The 23,593-nt window shown below is 42.9% G+C and overlaps 1 protein-coding gene across 1 annotated transcript in view; it reads right to left on the bottom strand.

Moving 5' to 3' along the window:
• Positions 1–8,199: 8,199 nt before the first annotated feature.
• The window catches only part of TMEM233 (transmembrane protein 233), a 37,536-nt gene continuing 22,142 nt past the window's right edge, over positions 8,200–23,593 (bottom strand). The window contains exons 2-3 of the mRNA XM_081036607.1: positions 18,973–19,109; positions 8,200–10,211 (exon numbers count right to left, since the gene is read on the bottom strand). Of these exons, the coding sequence (XP_080892733.1) occupies positions 10,205–10,211; positions 18,973–19,109 (144 nt within the window). The 3' untranslated portion in view covers positions 8,200–10,204. The remainder of the gene's footprint in view (positions 10,212–18,972; positions 19,110–23,593) is intronic.

The following is a 23,593-nucleotide window of genomic DNA, read 5'->3' as shown; positions in this document are numbered from 1 at the left end:
TTTGTTGTATTCATCGCCGTGTCTATCTTATCACCAATATCACACTTTATCGATAACTGTAGCTTTGTTGTAAGTCTTGAAATCAGGCAGTATGAGTCCTACAACTTTGCTCTTCTTTTTCAAAATGGATTCAGTTCTTCTGGGTCTTTTGCCATTGCATATAAATTTTAGACTCAGCTTATCAGTTTCTGCAAATAGTCCTGTTGAGATTTTGATGAGGATTATTGTCTTTTTATTTATTCACACATTTAACATTTCCAGTACTTTTTATTTTTCTTCAGAAACACTAATTTCCATTTGGTTTTATTTCCCTTCATCCCAAAGGACTTCCTTTAGCATTTCTTGTACTGCAGATCTGCTGGCAACCAACTCTCTAAGTTTTTGTTTAGCTGAAAATGTCTTTATTTCACTTTCATTTTTGAAGGATATTTTCACTGGAGCTTGACAGTTCTTTTTCCTTTCAGTATTTTAAAATTGTCATTCCACTGTATTCTGTATTCCATTGTTTCTGATGAGAAGTCAATTATTTTTACTATTGTTTCCATGTATGTAATGTATCTTTTTTCCCTCTGGCTGCTTTTAATATATTTTTTCTTTATCGTTGCTTTCCAGCAGTTTGCATAAGTGTGTTTTCCTATGAATTTATCTGGATCAGGGTTTTTTGAGTATGGGCTGATATTTTTAATAAAATGTGGAAAAAATTTAGTCAATATTTCTTTAAGAATTTTTTAAATGCTCTCTCTCTCTCTCTCCCTTCTCCCCCTCACCTCTCTCCCCTTTGTCTTTCTCTCTTCTGTTATTTAGGAATCCAATTACATATATGGCAAATGCTTGATACTGTTCTACAAATCACTGAAGCTCTATTTTGTTTTTAAATCGTTTTCTTGCTCTGCTTCAGTTTGAATAATTTTTATTGATTTGTCTTTAAGTTCCTGATCTTTTGTTCTGCTCTGTGCAACATGCTGTTAATTCTGTACAAATAATTTCAGAATTGATAATTCTCAGTTCTAAGATTTCCAGTTTTTCTTAGTTTCCATATGTCTCCTGAAATTCTCCATCTCTTTACTCACTATATTAATCTTTTCTTCTAGATTATTTAATATATTTATCACAGTTATTTTAAAGCACTTGCCCACTTATTTTAACATCTGCATTATCTTTGGGTCTGTTTCTATTAACTTTTTTTCTCTTGACAATAATGCCTTCCTGCTGCTTTACATGTTTAGTGATTTTTAAATTTTGTACTGGATATTGTGGATAATGTATTGCAGAGACTCTGGGTTCTGTTATCTAACTCAGAAAAGTATTGGGTTTTGTTTTACCTGGCAGTTTAATTGCTAGTGACTCATCTTTATCCTATTGAAGCATAATTTTAGGCTTCATTTGTGTGCGTCTATTTTGGTTTTTCACCTCAGGGGCTACCAAGCTCCTCTCATTTGGTGGAACTTGAACTCCAAACTCTGCCTCCCTAGCAATGAGCAACTGTTGAAATCTCTGCTCACTTCTTTAAACTTTCCAGCTTTCTTCCCCCCTGCTGGGCTGCACATGTACACTTTAGGAGTCAGCCACGGATTTGAGGGGCGTTTATATTCCGATTTTTGGGCCCCTGCTCTGTGTCTCTGTCTTTTCTGGGATTTCTCCCCCTCAATTTCCAGCCACCCTGGAAGCCCCAAACCCCAACCTATGATTTTTCAGCCCAATAAGACTGTTGCTTTCTGCTTGAGTTTTATTCTCTGTGTGCTATGCAGACTTGCAGACGCTTCAAAGCAAAGCCAGTGGGTGATTCCCTTTTTTTCACTGGAAAGAACTTTCTTTCCAGTTTTTGCATGCTATTGGTTGTTTTCAAGGCCATCCACATTTAAAAATGTTTGATCCTGAGTTTATAGCTGTATAGGCAGGAGACTCAGCCCATTATAATTACTCTGTTACTGGAAGCCAGAGTTCAACAACCTTCCTTCCTTCCTTCCTTTCTTCCTTCCTTCCTTCCTTCTTTCCTTTCTTCCTTCCTTCCTTCCTTCCTTCCTTCCTTCCTTCCTTCCTTCCTTCCTTCCTTCCTTCCTTCCTTCTTTCTTTCTTTATAAATTTTATTGGGGAATATTGGGGAACAGTGTGTTTCTCTAGGGCCCATCAGCTCCAAGTTGTTGTCCTTCAATCTAGTTGTGGAGGGCGCAGCTCACTGGCCCATGTGGGAATCGAAATGGCAACCCGGTTGTTCAGAGCTCACACTCTAACCAACGTAGCCATCTGGCTGCCCCTTCAACAGTCTTTCTTGATGGAAGTTTTGTTTCTCAGCTTGGACTTTCACAAATAACACTACCATTGTATAGCAACCTGACTAAGCCACATTTCCTAGTGTAGTTTTGTGAGCAAAATAGTGGGAATAATTCCTACCAATAGAATCACTAGATCTAAGAGTACATACCTTTAAAATTTTGCTAGAAATTATCAAACTTATCCCCAAAAGTATTGCAGCAACTATGTTTGGGACGACTGTTTATCACACCCTTGTCAATGCTGAGCATTATTACATTTCTAAAATTTTTTTGGAAGCCTGACTAGTAAAAATGGTATCTCATTGTTTCGCTATGCATGTGTTGATTTATGAGCAAGGTGGACCAACTTTTCATTATTGGTCATTCTACGTATACTTTGCCTGGGTACAAAAAAATATCTCATTTTCATAATAATAAAATTAATAAGAGCTAATATTTACTGAACAACTCCAGGTCCTGACTGGATAACCCCATTCTTCTTGCTACAGAAGTTGTTTCGGGGATGGGCATATGCCAACCTAGATTCAGGCCTGGTCCTATGACGTAGGTATTAACAGTGAGAATGAAGAGTGGGGCTTTTGTCTGATATTTTTGGGTAGAGGCCTTCCTTCTCGCAGGATATTGATGAGGAAACTTTTACCGTGAGGCCCCCCCACCATGCATGACAGAAACCAGTTTGAGAACAAAGAATAACACACAAAGGAGAACAGAACTGAGAGAATTAAAGAGAAACAGAACCATAGTCTGCTGACTTCGTGATCTGCTGGAGAAAATCAGTCTTGAAATTTCCCATTATAAAAAGCAGTAACTTCTCTTACTGTTTATATCAATTCGATTTTCTGTTGCTTCCAACCAAGAGCATTCTAAATCATACGCTCCGATTCGCTCGGATTTTTAAACAATAGGAATGCAGTTGTTTTCTCTCCCATGGATATAAATTATTGAAAATAAATTTCAGACATACAGGTGAGACCTCAGAGCTTCTTAAATATCTGATAAGATTCCAAACAGAAAATATGTTGTAATTAATGCAAATCTGCCCCCAAAAGTTCAGCCCACACACATTTATGTCAAGCTACAACTCATTAGGGAAAATGGGTCACAGGCAATTAAGTCATTTCATTCTATTATGTGTATAAAGTAGTCTTGTTATTTTTTTTCTTAGTTTTGAATAAACTATAAGAGTCAGTTTATGGTTTATGGGAGGTAGTCAAGTATAATGATTAAGAACATGGATTTTAGGATCAAATTGCTTGGACTCAAATCCTAACACTGTGCAGTTGTGTGACCTTGAACAAGTAATTAAACTTCTCTGTGCCTCAGTTTCTTCAAAGGCAAAAATGAATAGTAGTGTTTCTAGCTATGATTATTAGTGACAGTTGAGTGAAAGTGTATTTTGAGGGCTTAGCACAACACTTAGCAGTTAACAAGCCATAATATTTGCCATAGTATTATTTTTATAGTTACCTACGTTAAAAAAATGATTAAGGAGCTTTTGGGGGGCAAAAGAGCCAAGTCTAGAATTGCAGAATATAGAGACTGAAGAATAAAGTTGGACTGAGCCAACCTTTGTCTTCCACAGTCACTAGGACTTTTACTATCTTATTTGCCTATGGTGTTTCTAAAAACCAGACATGAATAATTGTATCTACATTGCTTTTGAGAATTTTAAGACCTGAAGTAAGTCCTAAAGTGATCTAGCCTGAAAATTACCTTGGAAATCAGCCAAAAATCTGGTTCAAAAGCAACAGACTATACTTGAGGGTTTTGAACTGGGGCCTGCTGGCGAGCCCTGCCATGGTTGGGAGCCCAGGCCCTCCAGCCAACCCACCCAGGTTCAAATCCTAGTTCTACCACTTTCTAGTTATGCGCCCGTGGGCGAGTTACTTAACCTTCCCATGCCTCAGTTTCCTTGTGTATCAAAGGTGGACAATAAAGAGTCGCGTTTCAGTTTGCCAAGTAATTAGAACTGTGCGGGGGCACAGTATGATCTTTAAAAAGCGTTAGTTCCGTTTCCATTTTATTGTAAGGTGATTCCTCCGGAAACTATTGCTTCTTTATCCAAGTCGTGCAGTTTCCCTCTGGGTCGTTTCTGGATCCGGTTACACAAACACAGAGGGTTATAAAAAGCAAAGCAACGTGCCACTCCTCACCGGGACACCCTAAGTGCCTTTCTCCGTTGCTTCCACTAGGGGGAAGCCCAGCCTCAGAGGAGGCCTTGGGGAAAGGCCGCTCACAAGCTGGCTTTCCTTTGGGTTCCCATCTTCTTGGACTTTTGGGTGTATGTGGATTTTCATAACTTCCTGTTTCTAAACCGTCATGATAAGTGATAAAGGAATAAGTGAGGATGTTTTGGGACAGGACTCTGAACCGAGTCCCTGGTGAGTGGCGTCTTCCTTTAAAACTCAGGTGTAAATCTGCCAGCTCACAATGGAAACAAGGCCAACGGTGGTGGTTCCGTTCTCTTTTTCCATTTCTCCCTGCTTTACACCCTGGTTCATTATGTATTTAGTCATTCTTACATCCAACAAAGAATTACTGAAAACCTTCTGTACGCCAGGCACCAGGAAAGCAGAGGAGAAAGAGATGAACACGGATCCTGCTCTCAGGGGGGCGGGTGGTCTGCTGGGGTAGACAGATATTGAACGACCGTTCCACAATTGATTACTGTATCTAATTACTATTGTGGTTAGACCTTGAGGTAAAACTACAGGGCTGTGTGAGCACACAAAAGGGAGACCCTTGTGTTCCTGAAGAGTTGGTATGTCGGACAAGGCTTCCCTGAAGAAGAGGCATTAAGCCTGCGGCAAAAGAGGGGACATTCGCTAGGAAGGGCACAGGGGAGAAGAGCCTTGTACTCAGCCAAGAAATATTTAGACAGCATCTGCCATGTGCTACATCCTTTTCTAGGTGCAGAGGAGATAAAACAGGGTGACATGATAGCGAGGGGCTGCGGGAAGGGTGGCGGCCTTAGATAGGGGGGTTCAGTCAGCCCTCTCCAAGAAGCTGAGACCCGCAGGAAGAGGAAGAGCCAGCCACGTGAAAATCTGGGCAACAGTGTTCTGGGCAGAGGAAGTCGCACATACACAGGCCCTGAGACAGGAGTGATTTGGGCATGTTTGGGCAGCAGCAAGAAGGCCAGTGTGTGGCTACAGCAGAGGGAGGGAGGGGCGTGGTGGGCGATGAGATCTGGGGCAACCAGGGCTTCTTGAGGCATGGTTAAACGTTTGTGTTTTCATTGCATGGGAGCCCAGTGGGTGGGTGGGTTGGGTTTCAGCAGTGGTTCAGTTTAGATTTTGAGATCACCCCGGGTGCCCTGAAAGGGGATGAATGTGAAAGCAGGGTGTGGTAGACAGAATAATGATCCCCCAAAGATATCCCGTATTAATCCCTGAAGCCTGTGAATATGTTAGGCTATAAGGCAATGGAGAATTAAGGTCGCAGATGGGATTAGGTTATTAATCAACTGCCTTTAAAATGAGGAGATTATCCTGAGTGGACCCAGTGCAATCACAAGGGTCCTTAAATGCGGAAGAGGGAAACAAAATAGTCAGAAATAGAGTGCTGCACTGTGGGAAAGAGTCCAGTGGCCGTTGCTGACTTTAAAGATGGAAGGAACCAGGAGCCAAGGAATGTGGGCATCCTTTGCAACGTGGAAGGCAAGAAAACAGATTCTCCTTTAGAGCCTCCAGAAAGGAATACAACTCTGCAGCATCTTGATTTTGGCCCAGTGAGACCCGTTTCAGACTTTTGACCTCCCAAACTGTCAGATGATAAGTATGGGTTGTTTCCAAGTCACAAGTTTATAGTATTTATTCCAGCATCAATCAGAAACTGATACACAGGGAGATCTGCAAGAAGGCTGTGGTACTGGCTCAAGAAATATTTATTTACCTTACCTACAGGGTGTTGGGATGTGTGTAAGCTCCGCTTTCATGCCGGTCGTCAGGCCATTTGTTACCTCTACAGAGGCGGGATTTGGCCTTGCACAAGTTCCTGTCCACATTCTCCCTCGGAAGCACAGCAAGTCCCTGAACAGAGCATTCCATGTCAACCTGGTGGAATCAACACTTGGTGACAGTGCCAGGAGCAGACAGCTCTGGAGATCTAAATGGCAGAGCACCTCAGTGAGCCAGCGTATGAGTGAACTGGGCAAGTGTCCACTTGGACAGGAAAGGGATGAATGCTGTGACTGGACCATCAGACGTTTGACCGGGCCACTCATCTGAGCTTTGGAACAGGTACACAGATGAAACTCGAATGCCTGAGCCCAAAATGCACAGGGCATCGTTGTACTTCCTTCTCCCGACCCTTGATAAATAAGTCTCTCCTGGAATAATAATAAACAAATCAATCTCTATTGGAAAGGGGGTTTCTTTCTGAGGCTTCGCTAGGGATGATGGGTGATACTTGGAGTCGTCCTTATGATACCTCTCTTTGTATTTGTCCAAACCAGTATTCAAAGTGTCTTGGTTTAGAGACCTGTTTTTATAGGGTAACTCGCCAGGTCCAAATATTCAACATCCATGAATATTTTTTTAAGGATCGATAGTAACCAATGAATGTGGACGTTGTCTTAGAATAAGTTTTTTTTGTGTTGTAGTCAGTGGCCCAAAACTGTCTCTTATATTTAGAAGCCCAGATCTAAGGTTACGTATCAAGATACATGCATAATGCTGTTTTGCTGAATGCAGCTGTCCTGGTGTCCGCCAAAGATAATTTGCTGATACAGGAGCTGAGGCCAGCGATTTTATGTCTGCATCTGCTTCTGCCCATAACTTGTGGGCGAAGACTGGGTAATGTCAAGAGCTGTAGTCACATCAGCCTTAGCCATGCACAGCGCGGTGGGACAGGGAAACCGCTCCCCGGGGCTTCCCACCTCGGGGACAGCCAATGCTTCCTCTTGCAGAGAGACTGCATGACACTGTTCCTGCCTCTGGTTTAGCACTCTCATGTTGCCTTCTCACTGCGTACGTGCCTGTTCCCCTGCTCGACTGTGAACCCTTCCCAGAGGTCTCTCTTTATCATTTTGGAACCTCCAAAGCCTAGCCCAGTTTCTACAGTTGAACAGTGCTCTGGTTGGAGGAGGAAATAGACAAGAGTGACAACGGAATGGGGAAATTGTTTGAAAAGCTATTAGATTACGTTTGTCCTGTGTGGCAGGCATAGAAAGATACCGCATGCTTAATGCAGACAGTGGTTGGTGTTTTCTTTTCCTGTTCAGCTTCGGTCTCTCCTTCTGGTAAAAGCACTTCGGTTTCCTTTGGGACACCACCCTTCCCACACCCTCAATTCGTCAAGTTTGGGTGGAGCTGACCTCACCCTGAGGTCCACTGGCTGAATTGTGACCCAGGCCTGGCTAAAGAGGGCGCCACACACCTCTGACCACGGCATCGATTTGTGTTGGACGGGTGGCCACACCTCTTTGTGAATGGCTGGTGTCCATTCCGATGGGTTGGTTGCAGCTTTGAATCAATTGCACATTATTTTGAATTGAATCTTTTCCCCCTCCCCTAGCTATGAGGGAAGGGACAGTTTCTTTCCACAGGCACCACTAAGCTGGTGGGATGAAGCCTGAAGCGGCTGACAGCTGTCGTGCCCCTATGAAACCAAAATGAACTCAGGAAGTTGAAGCTGGGAAAAAAATTAGGGAGAAGTTCTTCATAATGCTGAACACCAAGGCCCTGGGCCCAGCAGACATCAGCCCCCTTCTGGATCCCAGATGTCTGTCTCACTTAGTGACTTTAGTGGGACCAGTATTTTCAGTGCTTCCTAGAAGGGCATTTCAGGCCATAAGTTAGTTCCGAGTTGATGTCTCTCTAGGGTCTTCCCTGCAGGCTGGGGCTGGCATCCAGGATCCCAGTTTGGTTATGAGAGTGTCTAGAAGGTTGGCAACTTCAAGAAAATACAATGTACACGCCACGGTAACAGGCTTACTTAAAACCATTTTTATTCTGCCTCTCAGTAGCAACACTTTGCGTTTGACTTGGGTAAAAGATCAGGGAGCCAAATACAAACAAACAGAAGCCAAGATGTCAGGGACAGAAATGAGGATCTGGTATACTGGAATGGCGCAAGGATCCCTGCGTGCTGAGAATTCGTGGCCCTGATCCAATGTCCTGGGGCGAGTGCTGGCTCATGACGGGCAACTGGGTGAAATGACAGATGGAGTCCGATGTCCATCAACATTTATCTTTTGCTAGGGTCCGGGATTTTAACAACGCCTGAGATTCATAATAATCTAAGAACAACGTTTTGTATTTTATAGCACTTAGAGTTTCCCTCCAAGGGCGTTCACATGTATTATGGCGATTAATTCTCATAGCAACACCGAGGCAAGTAGGCAGATGTTCTTATCTCCATTTTCCAGATGAAGAAATTCGAGGCACAGAGAGGCTAAGAAATGTGCCTAAAATCAGTTGGCATAGTTAGTGGCAAAAAAAAAAAAAAAAGGCATTGGAACGCAGGTGTTTTAACTCTAAGCTTCATGTTCATTCGCTTAGAACAAGCTGCCTTTTTCTCTTGCTTAGGAAAGTTCATTATCACTGTGTTTCTAATATTAATTCTTGGAAGTGATTTTTGCCATATATACATATCACCTGTTGTGTTAATCGTTTGATATTTTCTTTGAGTCTACTTACTTTTCTTAAGTAAATTTAGTGGAACAGAAATGATACCATACCATGTCCCTCAGTGGAAACCATAAATGGAAGGTAATTAATGAAAGAAATACAACAAACACAAAACCATGTTATTAAATTCCATCTAGACAAAAGACATTGAACCAGAGGCCTGCTCCTTCTTTATTAAGAAGCGAAAAGAGCCAAAGTATCAGAAAGGTGGTATGGATGTGTGAGCACTAGACAGAGACTTTCTCCTTGCTGTAATCAGGACTGAAAAAGAATAGAGAAGAGGAAATAAATGTTCCTTGTGATTCAGTGACTATAAACGACTTAAAATATTATCTTGTGGACCACCCGTGGTACATCCGTCTTGCATTCTGGGAAACACTGGGTCAGCGTGTTTTGGCCGGCAGAATAATAGCGCCATGAAACCTGTACCATCACACCTAAAGGGTTTACACTGGACAGAAAACAGATACAGTGGGTGGCATTTCCAGGTGGCATCCAGGAAAACCAAAGACTTGCTAGAAAGAAAAAAAAAAAAAAAAGAAAGAGAGAGTTTGAAAAAAAAAGCACCTTCCATAAACACAGCCAGATTATTCCCAAAACTGGAATGGGGAAGGTGCTCGTGTACCTAGAATTGATCGCTAAGTACGTTTTCACATCTGCTTAAGCGAAAAGTGAAGTTGAGGTCAAGTTGACCAAAGGTGAATGCCAGCGAGGGAGGGCGGCCATTAAGAAAAGTGAGACCACGACAGAAGACCAGAAAGCCTCTGCCTCTGAGCTTTTGATGAGGGAGGAGGAGCTACTGAAGATTGAAGTGAAGTGGCAACATGTAAAAAAAAAAAGGGGGGGGGAGCACAAATTTAGCTCTATTAGACAACTTGAAACATGCTGCAAATGTTTGTACTTGACATTGCAAACACCAGCATCCATTGCTCTTCCTAGACCCTCCCTCTCACCCCTAATCTGGAAGTCCTGCCCCACCCCCCATTAAAAGTCTTCAGATGTGCCCAGGCTTGCTTCTGGAGAAGAGGAATGGACACAAAGGCTTTTGCTCAACTGAAACAGTGAGACTTGATTTTTTGTTTTTTTAAATCAATGGCTCTGGCTGATATGGCTGTGCTGCTTGGTTTTCCTACATGTTGGACCTTTCTTTTTTCAGTTCATTTGCCAGGGACCTGCCTCTGGAGAGTCCTGGAGGAAAAGATCTCACAGTCGAAAGTCGAGGATCCATTCCTCAGAAACGCCTTTGGGGTGCGTGTGGATGAGGTCCGTCCTCCATGCTTGAGGCCGACCGCTGAATGCTCAGGCTCTGCGGGGTGCAAACACACAGAGTGAGAAAGAGAGGAAGCTGGGGGACTGGCCTTCTCTCCCAGGGCTTCCTTCTGCCATGGCCGGAACTCCGACGTGGACTAGCAGATTTGCATCCTTCTGAGTCTAAGCACTTTGGAGAAACATTGTGTTTGGAAACATTTTATTTCACATGTGGCACATGCAAAACAAAACAAAACAAAACAAACCCAAATTATGCAGAGGCAGCAAAATGCTTGGTGAGCATTTCGGGATCTCATTCTCCTCCTTAGGGTTAGTAGCACTATTGGCGTTTGGCATTGTTTTCTCTGCATTTAAGTCTATAAATAGGCACTTAGAAATTCATCTTGTGGGCGGGTTCCCGTAAAGGGGCGAATAAATGAATGAAGTCATTTATGAATGAATAAATGAATAAGTTAACTTCATTCATTTATTCATACATACACATGCAGTGTGTGTATGTGTGCAACTTCATTCATTTATTCAATAAATGTTTACATGCCAGGCACTACTCCAGGTGCTGTGACGCTACCACAACCCAGCAGTTACATAGTGAGAACCATGTGCCGGGCGTTGTGCTTTACACAATTTAATCTTCACAGCCTTAAGAGAGGTACTGTTTTATCCCCATTTTACAGATGACAGAACTGAGGCACAGATTGGTTAAAAGGTGCACCCAAGGCCACACAGCTGTTAGAGGCAGAAGCTGGATTTAAATCTGGACTTAAAACAGTCTAGCTGCAAAGTATGCGCCCTGAAGTGTTACGTTCCATTATTAGGGGTAGTGACAGAAATGGACATGTTCCCAGTGTTTTCACTCCAGTAGGAGGAAACTGACCATAAAAATACATGTGATTATACATTAATATGTAAATTATAATTATGTATTCTATACCGGGTGTGCCAAAAAAATGTATATACATTTTAAGCGATGGTCAACGTTGCTCAAGCAGTAGTTCGCCGTAATCAGAAGTGTCTGATATATAGTTACAAGAAGCGGAGCACAGCATTAGGAATAGAGGCAGTGGGAATATAATGGCTGTGTGCGATGTCAGAGGGATAGTGGATGGGGCAGGGGAGTTATCACTGTGTGAGGGATATAAATGATAAATGTTTAACTATAAAAAAAAATCAGGATTCCCATTCTAGGCCAAACTTTTCTAACGATATTTTGTTGACAAAACCATAAAGGGATTGTATGTATCTTGCAACGATACCAGCAACACAAAAACCCAAAATGGCTACTACATACATTTAAAAAAAAGAAAAAAAGAACCAAGTTACATGAAAGGCATTATTATTAATTTTAAAAAGGCAAAGGAAATTGGTGTATGAAATGCTCAGTTTGTTTGAAACATTAAAATCATTTAAAACCATGGGGAAAAAAAAAGTGGACGCTGACGGTAACCACTTTGAGCACCTCTTGTAATTGCAGACGTCAAACGTCACTTGTATTTATCTTTTGTTAGCGGTATATATTAATACAGGTTTTTCCTTTCTTAAAACATGTATACATTTTTTGGCACCCTCTGTATAACTAATATAATATAACTATAAAATATATAATATAAATTTATAATGAATATATAATTTATAAGAAATATCTAAATAAATTTATATAAATATAATTTATATAAATTATATATTAAATTTATTCATGTACATTTATATATAAATATATTTTTTAAATATAAATTAATATATATATTTCTCAGGGAGTGGTAAATACTAGGAAGGAAAGTATAAGGGGACAGAAGGAAGAAGAAGAAGGGGGGTGGTGGGTTCTTTTGTAGCACAGTTGGTCAGCAGTAGCCTCTGCTAAGGTAACACATGAGCAAGCATCTGAAGGAGAGATGGGAACAAGCCATGTGGATTTCAGGAGGAAGAAAATCCTAGGCAAAGGGTCCAGCAAGTGCAAAGGCCCTGTGGCAGGAGCATGCTTGTGTCACTCAAGTGGAGGAGTTGAGGGGAGGGTGCTGGGAGCTGAGGAGGGAGAAGTAGCCACCAGGTCATGCAGGGCCTTATAAAGCCATAATAAGGGAGAGATTTCCATGTTTGAACTGCAGTGTTGTAGCCTGTCTTGCAAATAAACCACCACGTATTTAACCATTTCCCCACTGATGGACATTTAGGTTGTTCCAAAATTTCCCCTATTTCAAACACAGCTGAGTGAACATCACTGCCCATCCTTGGTCCTCAGCCCTGGCTACACATTTAGGATCACCTGGAGAGCCGTAACCTATTCATGCCCAGCCCCATCACTGGAGATTCTAATTTAACTGGTCCAGGCTGGGCCCTGGGCATTGATAAGCTCCCAGGTGGTTCTAATGTGTAGCGAAGGGAACAAAACTACTAGTTCACATGCCTTTTTGTGCTCCTATATGTAGGGTCGGTACCGTGAAGTTGGATTGCTAGGTGCGAGGACAGTTAATAGATACAACCCAAATTGACCTCCCAAAGTCTGCTCCCGTTTACCCTTCCACCAAAAGCATCAGTATCCAGTTCTTCACACTCTTGCCAACCTTGATAGTCTCCATTTTTTAAACTGCTTCAATCTGGCCGACAAAAAATACATAGCATTTCATTGTTGCTTTAGTGTGTGTTTCCCTGGTTACCAGCAAGGTTGAACATCCTTTTTATGTTTATGCTGATTCCTTTGTCAGTGTCCACCGATTTATATCACTCTCAAAGCAAAAATATTTTCATTGTTGATGATGACTTAGCTGTGACTTGTCTTTACAACTTATCTGAACCAACAAAGACCTTCTGGAAACAGGTAATGTTCCCCATTTTTCACCATGGAATCACAGAAATTCTCTAAAGACACATCTGGGCAAAACAATCCATAGAAAGCCTTACTCCAGCTAATAATACAGGAAAAAAGATGGATTTGTTTTTATGTTTTCGCAAAAAGGCCAACCTCTTCTTGCCCACCTTGATATATGTGCTTACTTCCAATCCTACCGTAATTGAAGGTTACTTTGAGGCCAGAAAGAGACTCTTTCCAGTCCATTTACAAGACAGAAGCTCTACTAGTGCAGAATAGGTTAATATTGGCTAATTCCGTGCCTGCCGTGCCCCCCACAATTCCGAGACGATTTGTGGGGACCCTTAACCTGGTGTAGAGGTCAAGTTCTTAATGGAAACCTGGGAAGATGGAGGCTCTTAGTTCTAAGAATGACAAACAAGCATTTTTGATACATGGTGGGGGGCTTGCCTGGCGATTTAGATACCTACAATACCACCCAGAGACGGAAGTTCAGTGGAGTTGCATTGTACATATGTTTAACTCATGGCGAATGAACTATTCATGTTGCTCCAAAAGAAAAAAGCAGCTATTTAAATGGGGTTGGAGAGGCTGGCCACTGCCTGGCTCAGTGCTCAGGAGAATGGATGGATATGTGACTCCTATTCCTTTTGTGTGCGCTCAGAGCGTGGTTCCAGTGTGTGCGCTTAACTACTCAGCTGATGCTCGACCCAAGGAATGTCATCTCTTCTAGCACTGGAGGGACCACGGGCTCTAATGGGCTGATAAAGGCAGGGTGTGAGAGTCTCTGATAGGGGACCCTCCTGTGCATGCTGCCAAGATTAATTTTGATTACACTCAAAGTTCACCTTGTGACCTGACGTTATAACCATACCCCTGCATGAGACCAAGCTCCACCGAATGTCATTTGTCGTCTTTGTGGCCAACACCACTTATCTCCCTCACACCCAAGCTTTGTCCTGGCCAACTGGTTTTGCGGCTAAGGAAGTTTCACTGAATTCCACTGAGCATCAGATACGTGACCATGAACCTGACCATGAGGAGACAAGGAAGAGGAATCTTGGGAGGTGTGTCAACAAACTTTCTAGGGAGTAGGGAAGAAGCAGCAACCACAGAAGCTTCTACCAGTACCCGAGGAATGTAAAAATGTCCTGCTTTGCGGCATCCGTCCACACAGGCAATGGTCTCCACTCAACGCAAAGCCCTACAACAGTGGTTCTACAACTTTAGGATGCGTAGAACGATTGTGGGCGGTAGTGTGCTTGTGATAATGCATGTTTCAGGGCCACTCAGGGTCTTGATCAGGGCCCAGGAATCTGCATTTTTACAGGCTTCTCAGCTGATTTGTCATAGGTGGCTCTGAGGCTTTGAGAACCAACCAGAACACTCTTTCCTTGTGCGAATTCTCAGGGCACCCCCAGAAAGTAGAAGCCTGCAGACATGTTGATTTCGGTTGGGACGTGAATGATTAGGATCGGTACATAGACGGCTGCAATATTTAAATGCTTCACCTCTGTGTGATTTGCTTCTCCATTTTCCCTAGCAACTTGAAAGCAGGGAATTTTCTGACTCTGAGAGACTGCAAGTTTCTGATTCCATCTGGAAACCTTGGAACATGAAAGCTCTTATTTCTAAGAATGACAAACAAGCATTTTTAATGCACGGTGGGGGCGTGCCTGCCTCTCTCTGTCAGCACAGCATTCTTTCCAAAACAGCCGAATATTTTAGTTCAGGGATTCCCAGCTCTTGTGGGTTTGTTGTCACAAAACTGTCTTTCTTTGCTCCACAAACACCACGTGTCTCACATAGATATCCTGTAAAATGATCATGAATGAGACATTTTTATGAGTTTGGGTAAAAACTATCATGACCTGAGCCTATCCAAGAAAATTAACTACCTGGGATTTCTATCATTTGGGGGAGAAGAGATTGGTTCCAGTTTTCTTGATAAGGATTAAAAATAATTTTTAAAAGGCAGGGACTTTGAGATTGGTTACTATTTTGTCGATACAGATAAAGAATAATTTTTTTTAAAGGCAGGACCTGATGATTTTTAAAAGGGAATAGCTTACTTCAGACAGCCTTTTTTTTTCTTTTTTCTTTTTTTTTTTAAATGGGACTCAGAAAACTCCCATATTCAAATCAAGGCTTTTGTCTCCTCTCAGAGCTTGGTCAACTCTAAAGGTCGGATTTTCCCAGCCCCTCCCTTCTGGCAGCCAGCCGCTTGGATGGTTACAAAATAGCTTCCCTGTGGGTACATCTCCTAGCTGGTAACCTGACTCCCCTCCTTGGCACACAGTTAGATATAACACACTCGGATGGTGAGGTTGGCTGCTGATGTAATGAAAACTGACCACTCTGTTAATGGCTGCCTCTGGTTCGTGAGCTCTTCCTTTTGCGTGTCGGAGGGAGGAAGTGTGCCAGGGTTTGGCCAAGAGGGTTCTGATGACCACCTGTATCCACAGCCCAGAATGGGAGTGCGGAGGTGGATAATGCAGATTTTCAGGCCTCACGCCTGACATAGTGAGTCGGACTCCATTGAAATGGGGCTTGGATGTCAACTTCTTCTAAATCTCCCCAGGCAGCAGCTATGCAGCCCTAAGTTTCAGAACCTCTGCCTTGTCATGCAATTCCTCCTGGGGCTGGAGAATTTTATTTCAAAGGATTACTGAGAAATTGGCCTTGTGATTGGTCTTAACAGAAGATAGAATTGATTCTATTCTCTCGTTTCTTGCACGCACGCGCACCCCCCCACACAAAGGCTTTCCATTTGAGTTTCTCCATGGATTCTAACTCTGGCAACCATTTTCGTGTTCTTTGATCACTTGGAGAGAAAGGTATCTGTCTAAAAGGAACCTGACCATCCAGATGGGGAAGTAATCCTATCCTCACGCTATGGTTAGGGACATTGAGGCACAGAAAGTTTAATAACTTGCCAGGGTGGTCTGTGTGGCAGAGCTGGGATTTGAATCTTGGTAAAAATGGTGCTGAAATGCGGGTTCTAACCACTGCGAAACACTGCCTCTTAGGAAGAAGGGATGGAGAGGTGACCCACTCTCATATTTTATAACTACTAACAAAACCTCAATCACAAGTATAGGTCCATCGATGCTTTGTCTCCAGATAGAAATATTAAAAATGGACAAAGTCCCCATATAGGAAGACTTTTGGGTCCCTTATAAAACTGCTTGGATGGTATCTCATGGGCAAACAGACCTTTGCAAGCCAAATTGTCTACCGGAAACTGCAAGTAGATAATCTCCAGGCTGCTGATGTGCTTCTTGTATGTTTTTTGGTTTTGGCCCTCACCACATATTTAAAGAAGGTAAACTGATTGTCAACATCTAACAATGGGATTTGAAAATGAAAACTGAGCTTTCTAATGTCTTTTGACAGGTGGGCCCCATGGGGGGTCTGCAGTCTGAGTGGTAACAATTGGCTGGAGCAGAAGGGTGACTGCTCCCTTCAAATTGTGCCCCCAAGTCACCACAGTCCTCACCACTCCCTACTGTCCTACAATCAGGCTGCTTCATCCATGTTTATTCCCTAACTCCTGAAGTCTTTTGATTTTGTTACCCTTGGCTCCGATTCATCAAGTTTTTTTTTTTTGTAGGTTGAAACCTCACCATCCTATCCCCCATAAAAATCAATTCTAGACATAGCCACAAGGCAAGTGCCATCTACTGGCCTTTGTTATTGAGTGTGCTAGAAGGGACACATTGGCTTTGAGGCAGTGTGGTGTTGTGGTTTAGAACACAGTTTTTAGACCGGATAGCCCAGGATTAAACCCTGCCTTTACCACTAACTGGCTGTGACACATCAGGCAAGTCTTTGATTTCTTCACTCCTCTGAGCCTCAGTTTCCTCATCTGCGAAGTGGGGATAATACCTACCATATGGGGTTGCCGTAAAGATTCAAGGAGGATTAATTCACATAAGAGCTTAGAACAGTACCTGGCATATGCTAAGTTCTATGTCAGAGTCAGCCGCTATTATTGTAACCCACTTAGCTCAAACACTCATCTGGGCAGTAGGTATTGTCAGAAGTCCCTCGTAGTTAGGCCAAGACTTGGCCTTGTTCCCCTGGAACACCATCTTGTGAGTTTGGCTCACGAATGCAAAGCCTTGAGCTCTATTTAGTAGCATCTTACATTCTGAGATCTTCTCCCAGTCATGTTGGTAACAGTAGTAATAATAGGATTAATAAATGGCTTGTATTTTTGATGTATCACTGACACCAAGCTATACACATTCTATGGGTCATTTAATTCACCTTCACAATAGCTTTATTAAATGGGTCCTACTATAATCCCCATTATACATAAGAAGAAAAAACTGAGGCTGAGGGACCTTAAGCAGTTGGCTGAAGGTTTCACAGTAAATAGTGGTGGTGGGGACTTGCACCCAGGAAGTCTGGTATGAACCCTGCACCACTAACCCCATACTCCACAGCCCCATGCGTGTTCTCTCTCTCCCCGCCCTCCCCCCCACCCCACCCCTCCACACACACTAAGCCTTCCTTAAAGAATAAAGTTGGGTGTGTTCACATCTATTCTCCAACTGTCTTCTCCTTCACAGGCCATCATCATCAATTTGTCATCTTGCAGGCAAGAAACCTTGAGATTCCTTTGATGTTTTAGTGTCCTTTTTATCCTCTCTTTGGCCAAAGCCATCTATTTTTCCCCTTTGTGACACTTCCTGTTTTGGCTTCTCCATCCCACTGCCCCAATTGCTCCCAGACCTGACTTGTATGACAGGAAGTTGACCTACTGTGACATCCTCTACAGTACTGGTTGCCAAGGTTGGATTGGCTGATCTGGCAGGCTAAAGGGTTTCCCCTTCCTCCCTCAGCCACTCAGTGAAATCCTTACCCACCCTTACGAAATCCAGCCAAAGAGTCTGATCCTCTTAACTTGAGGGAAATGGTCTAGAAATACCCATGCTGCTCTGACAGAGAGCGAAAGGATTCCTCAGAGTTGTCCTCTACCATTCCTCAAATTGTACAGTGACACAGAGATGGATCTGGGCTTCTCATTTCTGAGTCTTGGTTGTCCATCACATGACCTTGCCCTCTGTCAAAGTTCTGATGGAAAATGCCATTGAGTCTAGCAGATGGAGCCCATCTCAGCTGATTGGAGAAATCAGAATAAATTTGTCCAGCTCCAGAGGTAAATATCAACAGCATCCATCTCCTAATGAGATAAGAGCTCGTTGGCGATACCAAAAATATGTGGTGACTCTTCTGCCCTTAAACTAAGAACAGTTAGGCTAGTTGAGTGTAAAATCATGTAGTAAAATCAGATCAGATGGTAAGAGCAATAATAATCCTAAATATCCCATTTACTCTCCCACATTTCCCACTTTACTACAGTTAGGTGGAACTATGTGATTTATTTTAGCCAACAGATTGTGAGTCTAAGTGACAGTTGTCACTCCAGAGCTGAGGCAGTGAAAACCCATGTGTAATTTTCTGATCTTTTTCCCCTTCCTCAGCCTGAGGAGGCCTGATATTCTAGATCAGAAGTTGGAAAACTTTGGCCCACAGGCCAGCCACCTGTTTTTGTAAATAAAGTTTTATTGAACACAGCCACACCCATTCATGTACATATTGTATATGGCTGCTTTTGTGCTAAAATGGCAGATTTAAGTAATTGCAACTGAGATGGTGGTAGAGACCACATAGCCTTCAAGGCCTAAAATATTTACTGTCTGGTCCTTTATAGAAAAAGCTTGTTGACTTTTGTTCTAGATAGCGCAGCTACAAAAAGGTGGAGCTTCAGATAGCTTGGGACCCTAAATGACTGAGTGGAGGAGAGAGCCTTCATGGCCCATGTAACCTACATGGCCCATGTAACCACAGTGAAGAAAAAACGAAAATGCTTTTGTTGGGGATTATTTGTCTCCAGAGCATAACCTACCCTATCCTAACAGATTCCAACGGGAATTCAAGAAAAGGCAATTTACATCTGGAGGGATTAAAAAAAAAGCCTACTTACTTCCTTGAGAAGTGAACTGCACAAGAAACACCGATGATGAGAAGGCCAATAATGATGGAGGCGATGGCCACCCACTTGGCATTCCTCCCAAGCCGCTTGGATCCTTCGACATCTCCATTGTTGTAGCTGTTCAGAGACTGGGGGACACAAGGGAAGAGTGGGTGATGACAGATAACCCACAAGGAAAAACATGTGCTTCTCAGGCCAATTGGAGCAGGCAATAGGTAATTACCTCCTCCAGGAAGCTTTCCCTGAACTCCCAGGTGGTATTAACTTTCCCTTCTGCATTTCCTGATTACTTCTATCTTAGTGTTTACCATAGCATATGAAAAGGATTGATTTGGCCTCTCCCATTCGAGTGTAAGAGTGGGCAGGGACCATTATCTGTCTTGTTCAGCACAGTAAGTCCAGTGGCCAGTGCAATATTTGTCATGGAGAAGATACTTGATAAATATTTGTATAATGAAAGGATGAACGGTATGTCTGTCTCATCCATTATAACAGGTGTCTGCACACTATGACCCATGGGTCACATCCAGCCTGTTTTTATAAATAAAGTTTTATTGGCACACAGCCACACTCATTTGTTTACTATTGTCTGTGGCGGCTTTTGTGTTACAGCAAGGTTGAGTAGCTGGGATAGAGACTTTAGGGCCTGCAAGGCCTAAAATATTTATCGTTTGGTCCTTGATGGAAAAAATTCTACTCCTGCACTAGAAGGTTGATCCATGAAGTCAGGGACCTAACTCAACTGCTCACCTCTGTGGCCAAGACAAGTTGTCATTCACTGGTACCTACTCATACGGTTTTCCCAGATGTTAAAATATTGAAATACTTCTGTACTGGTTGGTAAATAGCCGCTACCCCGCCCAATGTCCCTGCCATCCTGGCCCCTCCTCTGAATTCCCCCAGACCTCCCTGAGATCCCCCAGACCCCACCAAAGCATCCTTCCTAATTCTGTGCCCTTGTTAAATATTTTAAATATTGCCTTTGTTGCTAGTACTTTGAGCAGTGTCTGGTATATTGTAGGAGCTCAAGAGATATATAGGCTGAATGAACGTGTCTGTTTCCCTACAGAATGTGAGTTCGTTAAGGGTATATTGGGGTCCCCCTTGAACCCATCCTGGTGCCAGGCAAAATGGAGGTGCTCAGAGAATGCTGGCTGCTGAGCTGAAGGCCAGATGCCATTCTTCTCTTGTACAATAATCCTCTCTGTCATAACTCCCACTGGGAGAATCCCCCCAAAGGTGTGCTATAGCCCAAAGCCTGAAAATACGCATTCATAGGTTATGGAAAGAGGGACTCGATCAATTAGTGCCATGGATTGTAGATTTCAGTGGGAACCTTTACTCTTCATCCGGAAATCACAGCACTTGTGTAATAAGCATTCCTCTTCCTGGACTATTAAGGGGGATTAGGCCTCTGCAGACAATTACAAGCCAGAGAAACACCCAGTATACCACAGAGCTTTCTGCTTCCGGAACCTTCCATTAATTCTTGGATCCAGGCCACCTAAGTCAGCAACAGGCCAGGAGACTCGGCAGTGAAGAGGACTCGCTTTCAGCCCTCTTGCGAGAATGGGAGAGCGGGAACCTGTGACGATGTGAGAGGCTGCCTGCCGGCAGGGTGAGTTCCAGAATTCTGGCATTCTCAACCCTGGGTGCCCATTAGAAACACCTGGCTGCTATTATTATTATTATTATTATTATTATTATTATTATTATTATTTCAATACAGAGAGCTGGGCCCTATCCTGGAACAATTCTGATTTAACTGGTGTGGGCACCAGACATCAGTGTTTTAAAAAAATTGTGGTAAAATATACATACCATAAAACTTACTATTTTAACTCTGAGCGTACCATTCAGTGGCATTAAGTACATTCACATCATTATACAACTGTCACCATTATCTATCTCAAACTAAAACTCTGTACCCACTAAACACTAACTCCCCATTCTTCCCTCCTCCAGCTCCTGGAAACCACCATTCTCCTTTCTCTGTGAATCTGACTACGTACCTCATTTAAATGGAATCATACAATATTTGACCTTTTGTGACTGGCTTATTTCAGTGAGCCTAATGTCCTTAAGGTTCATCCATGCGATAGCGTGTATCAGAATTTCCTTCCTTTTGAAGGCTGAATAATATTCCATTGTATGCATATACCACATATTGTTTATCCATTCATCCATCGATGGATGCCTGGATTGCTGCCCCGAGGTTGTTTTTGGTCTAATCTTTGGTCTAGGCGATGATCCTTAATGTCCTGCAAGATCAAGATGCTCACCACCTTAAGATTTATCCTACGGAAGTGTATAACAGCATGGGCTCTAAACTCAGACAGGTCCGAGTTCAAATTCCATGTCTCACCAGCTGTGAGAGTTAGAGCAAATTATCAAGCTTTCCAGGTCTCAAGTGTCCTCATCTGTAAATTGAGGGCAAGTCATAGCACTGCCTCCACATTGGAGGAGCCCGTGAGTTAATGCATGCAGAGCAGTGAGCATTGGCCCAGCACGTCGTATGTGCTCAAGAAACGTTAGCTTTCACTGTGAATTGCCACTGCCTGTCTTGTTCTTCCTCTAAAGCTGCGATCCTTGGGGTGCAACAGGATCATCTGGGCTACTTGTCAGAACCCTAGGTGATCAGACTCTCCCCCATGCTGGAGCAGACTCTTTGAGGGCTCAAGTTGGAGAAATTTAGAGTCTTTACAATCAAAGCCAGTGCACAGAATTCCAGAACCCCAAATTCTGAGCTCATAATTCAGTTTGAAATTAGGTATAGTCAGACCCTCCTAAACTGATCACGATTCTACTGTGGTACCTTGGGAAACCCTTTTCTGAGATCAGTCATGGCAATGTACTGGGGTTGCTGTAACCAGAGGAAAAATAATGCATCCTCCTCTGTCCCCAAACATTGTCAACTCCTGGCTGCTCGGATGAGAAAGCAGTTTCATGTTCTTAGCAGTACTGACTGTAAAAGTGGGAAGAACAGGTACAGTTATCACCTGCGCGTGGCCCTTGAGCACCAATGAGAGTGGGGTCGTGGGGAGTGTCCCTGGGCCACTTAAATTGTTTGCTGCAGGTCAGCAGAGCCATGTTGGTGACCTGGCTGTGGGGGATTTGGGTGCAAGCCAGGGGCAAATCCTGCCCAACCTTCATCACCTGCTGCCAGTCTGGCATCTCCTGTGTGACCCTCTTCTCTGCATACCAGCATCTCTCTGGGGCTCATTCCAGGAAGGGGCCTTGGTTGGTTTGAAAAACAGATGAAAAGCCTCTTTCAGTATCAACTGTGGGCCCTCGTCTCCGCATAGGTCCTCTGATGAATTAGTTTTCCTTTTCTGGTTCTTGGAGAAGGGGCTGCCCCTGGGTAAATCTGGGTAAATATGAGGATGCGGGTGAGGGGAGAGATGAGGGTAGATACTCTAGAACGGTAATATTTCACTCTATGGGACTTCACTGGTGGTGGTGGGGGGTCTCAGGCTTCAGGGTGGAAATCTAACAATGGGGCAAAAAGGGACTGATCTCGCCCTCTCCAATTCTTTCCCTCTCCCAATTGGAATCGCATGTTTGGCTCTCTCGCAAGACGCTATACACTAAAGGGTTTTGGAGAAAATGCATGGTTTATATATTTTGTTCTGCAGCGCATAGAAAGCAAACTATGCTGTGGAAGAACTAGAAAGAAACACGATGGCTTAGACATTTCAAATTTATATGATCCTGCTAGTTCTTTTACAAAGTACAAATGTAATTTGTGAACACGTAAAGCATTCAAACGCTACAGAAACGTATAGAGTAACTAGTAAGCTCTTCTCCCCATTCCACTACCCAGAGATAACCATTGTTAGCAGTTTGGTGCATTTGCTTCTAGATTTTTTTCTAGAAGTAATATGAAAGGAAAACTACCCTTTCTCCTGCTTTCATTATGACTAAGCCCATATGTGTCGCATTCAGGAGGAAGAAACCGCAATTTGCACCCTGAGATACCCCAAGAAAAACAGGGCCAGTCTGTCGAGCCTCTACCCACCCCTCCAATTTGAAAACTCTTGAGTATTTCCCGTAAGCCTTGGCAAAGACAAGTTCATCTGTGCCTTTTGTGCTGTTGATGCCTAAACATAGGTCACTTCTTTTGTGGATATTGTAATCTTTTGAGAATGATACTGTTTTCCTTTTTTTTTTTTTTTAAATCATGAACAGACTAACATAAAACTTGGTAACCTTGGCGATTTTGCATTTGTTTCCTTTAAATACTTGTGTTGTGCTTTTCATTTGGCTAGCTGATTGTTTTGAAGTTGGACTCCCTTGTGTTTCTTTTCAAGTAAGTTTTCTTTTCTAAATGTTTCAGCTTCTGAGTTTTTCTTTGACAAACTAGTAAGGCTGATGATAACATTTATTGAGCATTTGTTATGTTCCAGGCGCTGTATTAAATCCTTTTCAAGGATTACCTCATTAGTCCTTGTAACAACTCTATAAGGCAGATGCTCTCTTGTTTCCATTTTGCTGATGGGAAAATTGAGGCATGGAGAAGTTAAAGTGATTTGCCTAAAGTCACATAGCCATCTTGATGAAGTGTGTGTGTGTGTGTTTCTTTTTCTCTTGATTCCAAAAATATGAATACTAT

The sequence above is a fragment of the Rhinolophus hipposideros genome, assembly GCF_964194185.1.
Source record: "Rhinolophus hipposideros genome assembly, chromosome: 24".
Taxonomy (NCBI): Eukaryota; Metazoa; Chordata; class Mammalia; order Chiroptera; family Rhinolophidae; genus Rhinolophus; species Rhinolophus hipposideros.
Note: the sequence above shows the minus strand (reverse complement) of the source record. Positions and strands in the feature narration are given on the sequence as shown.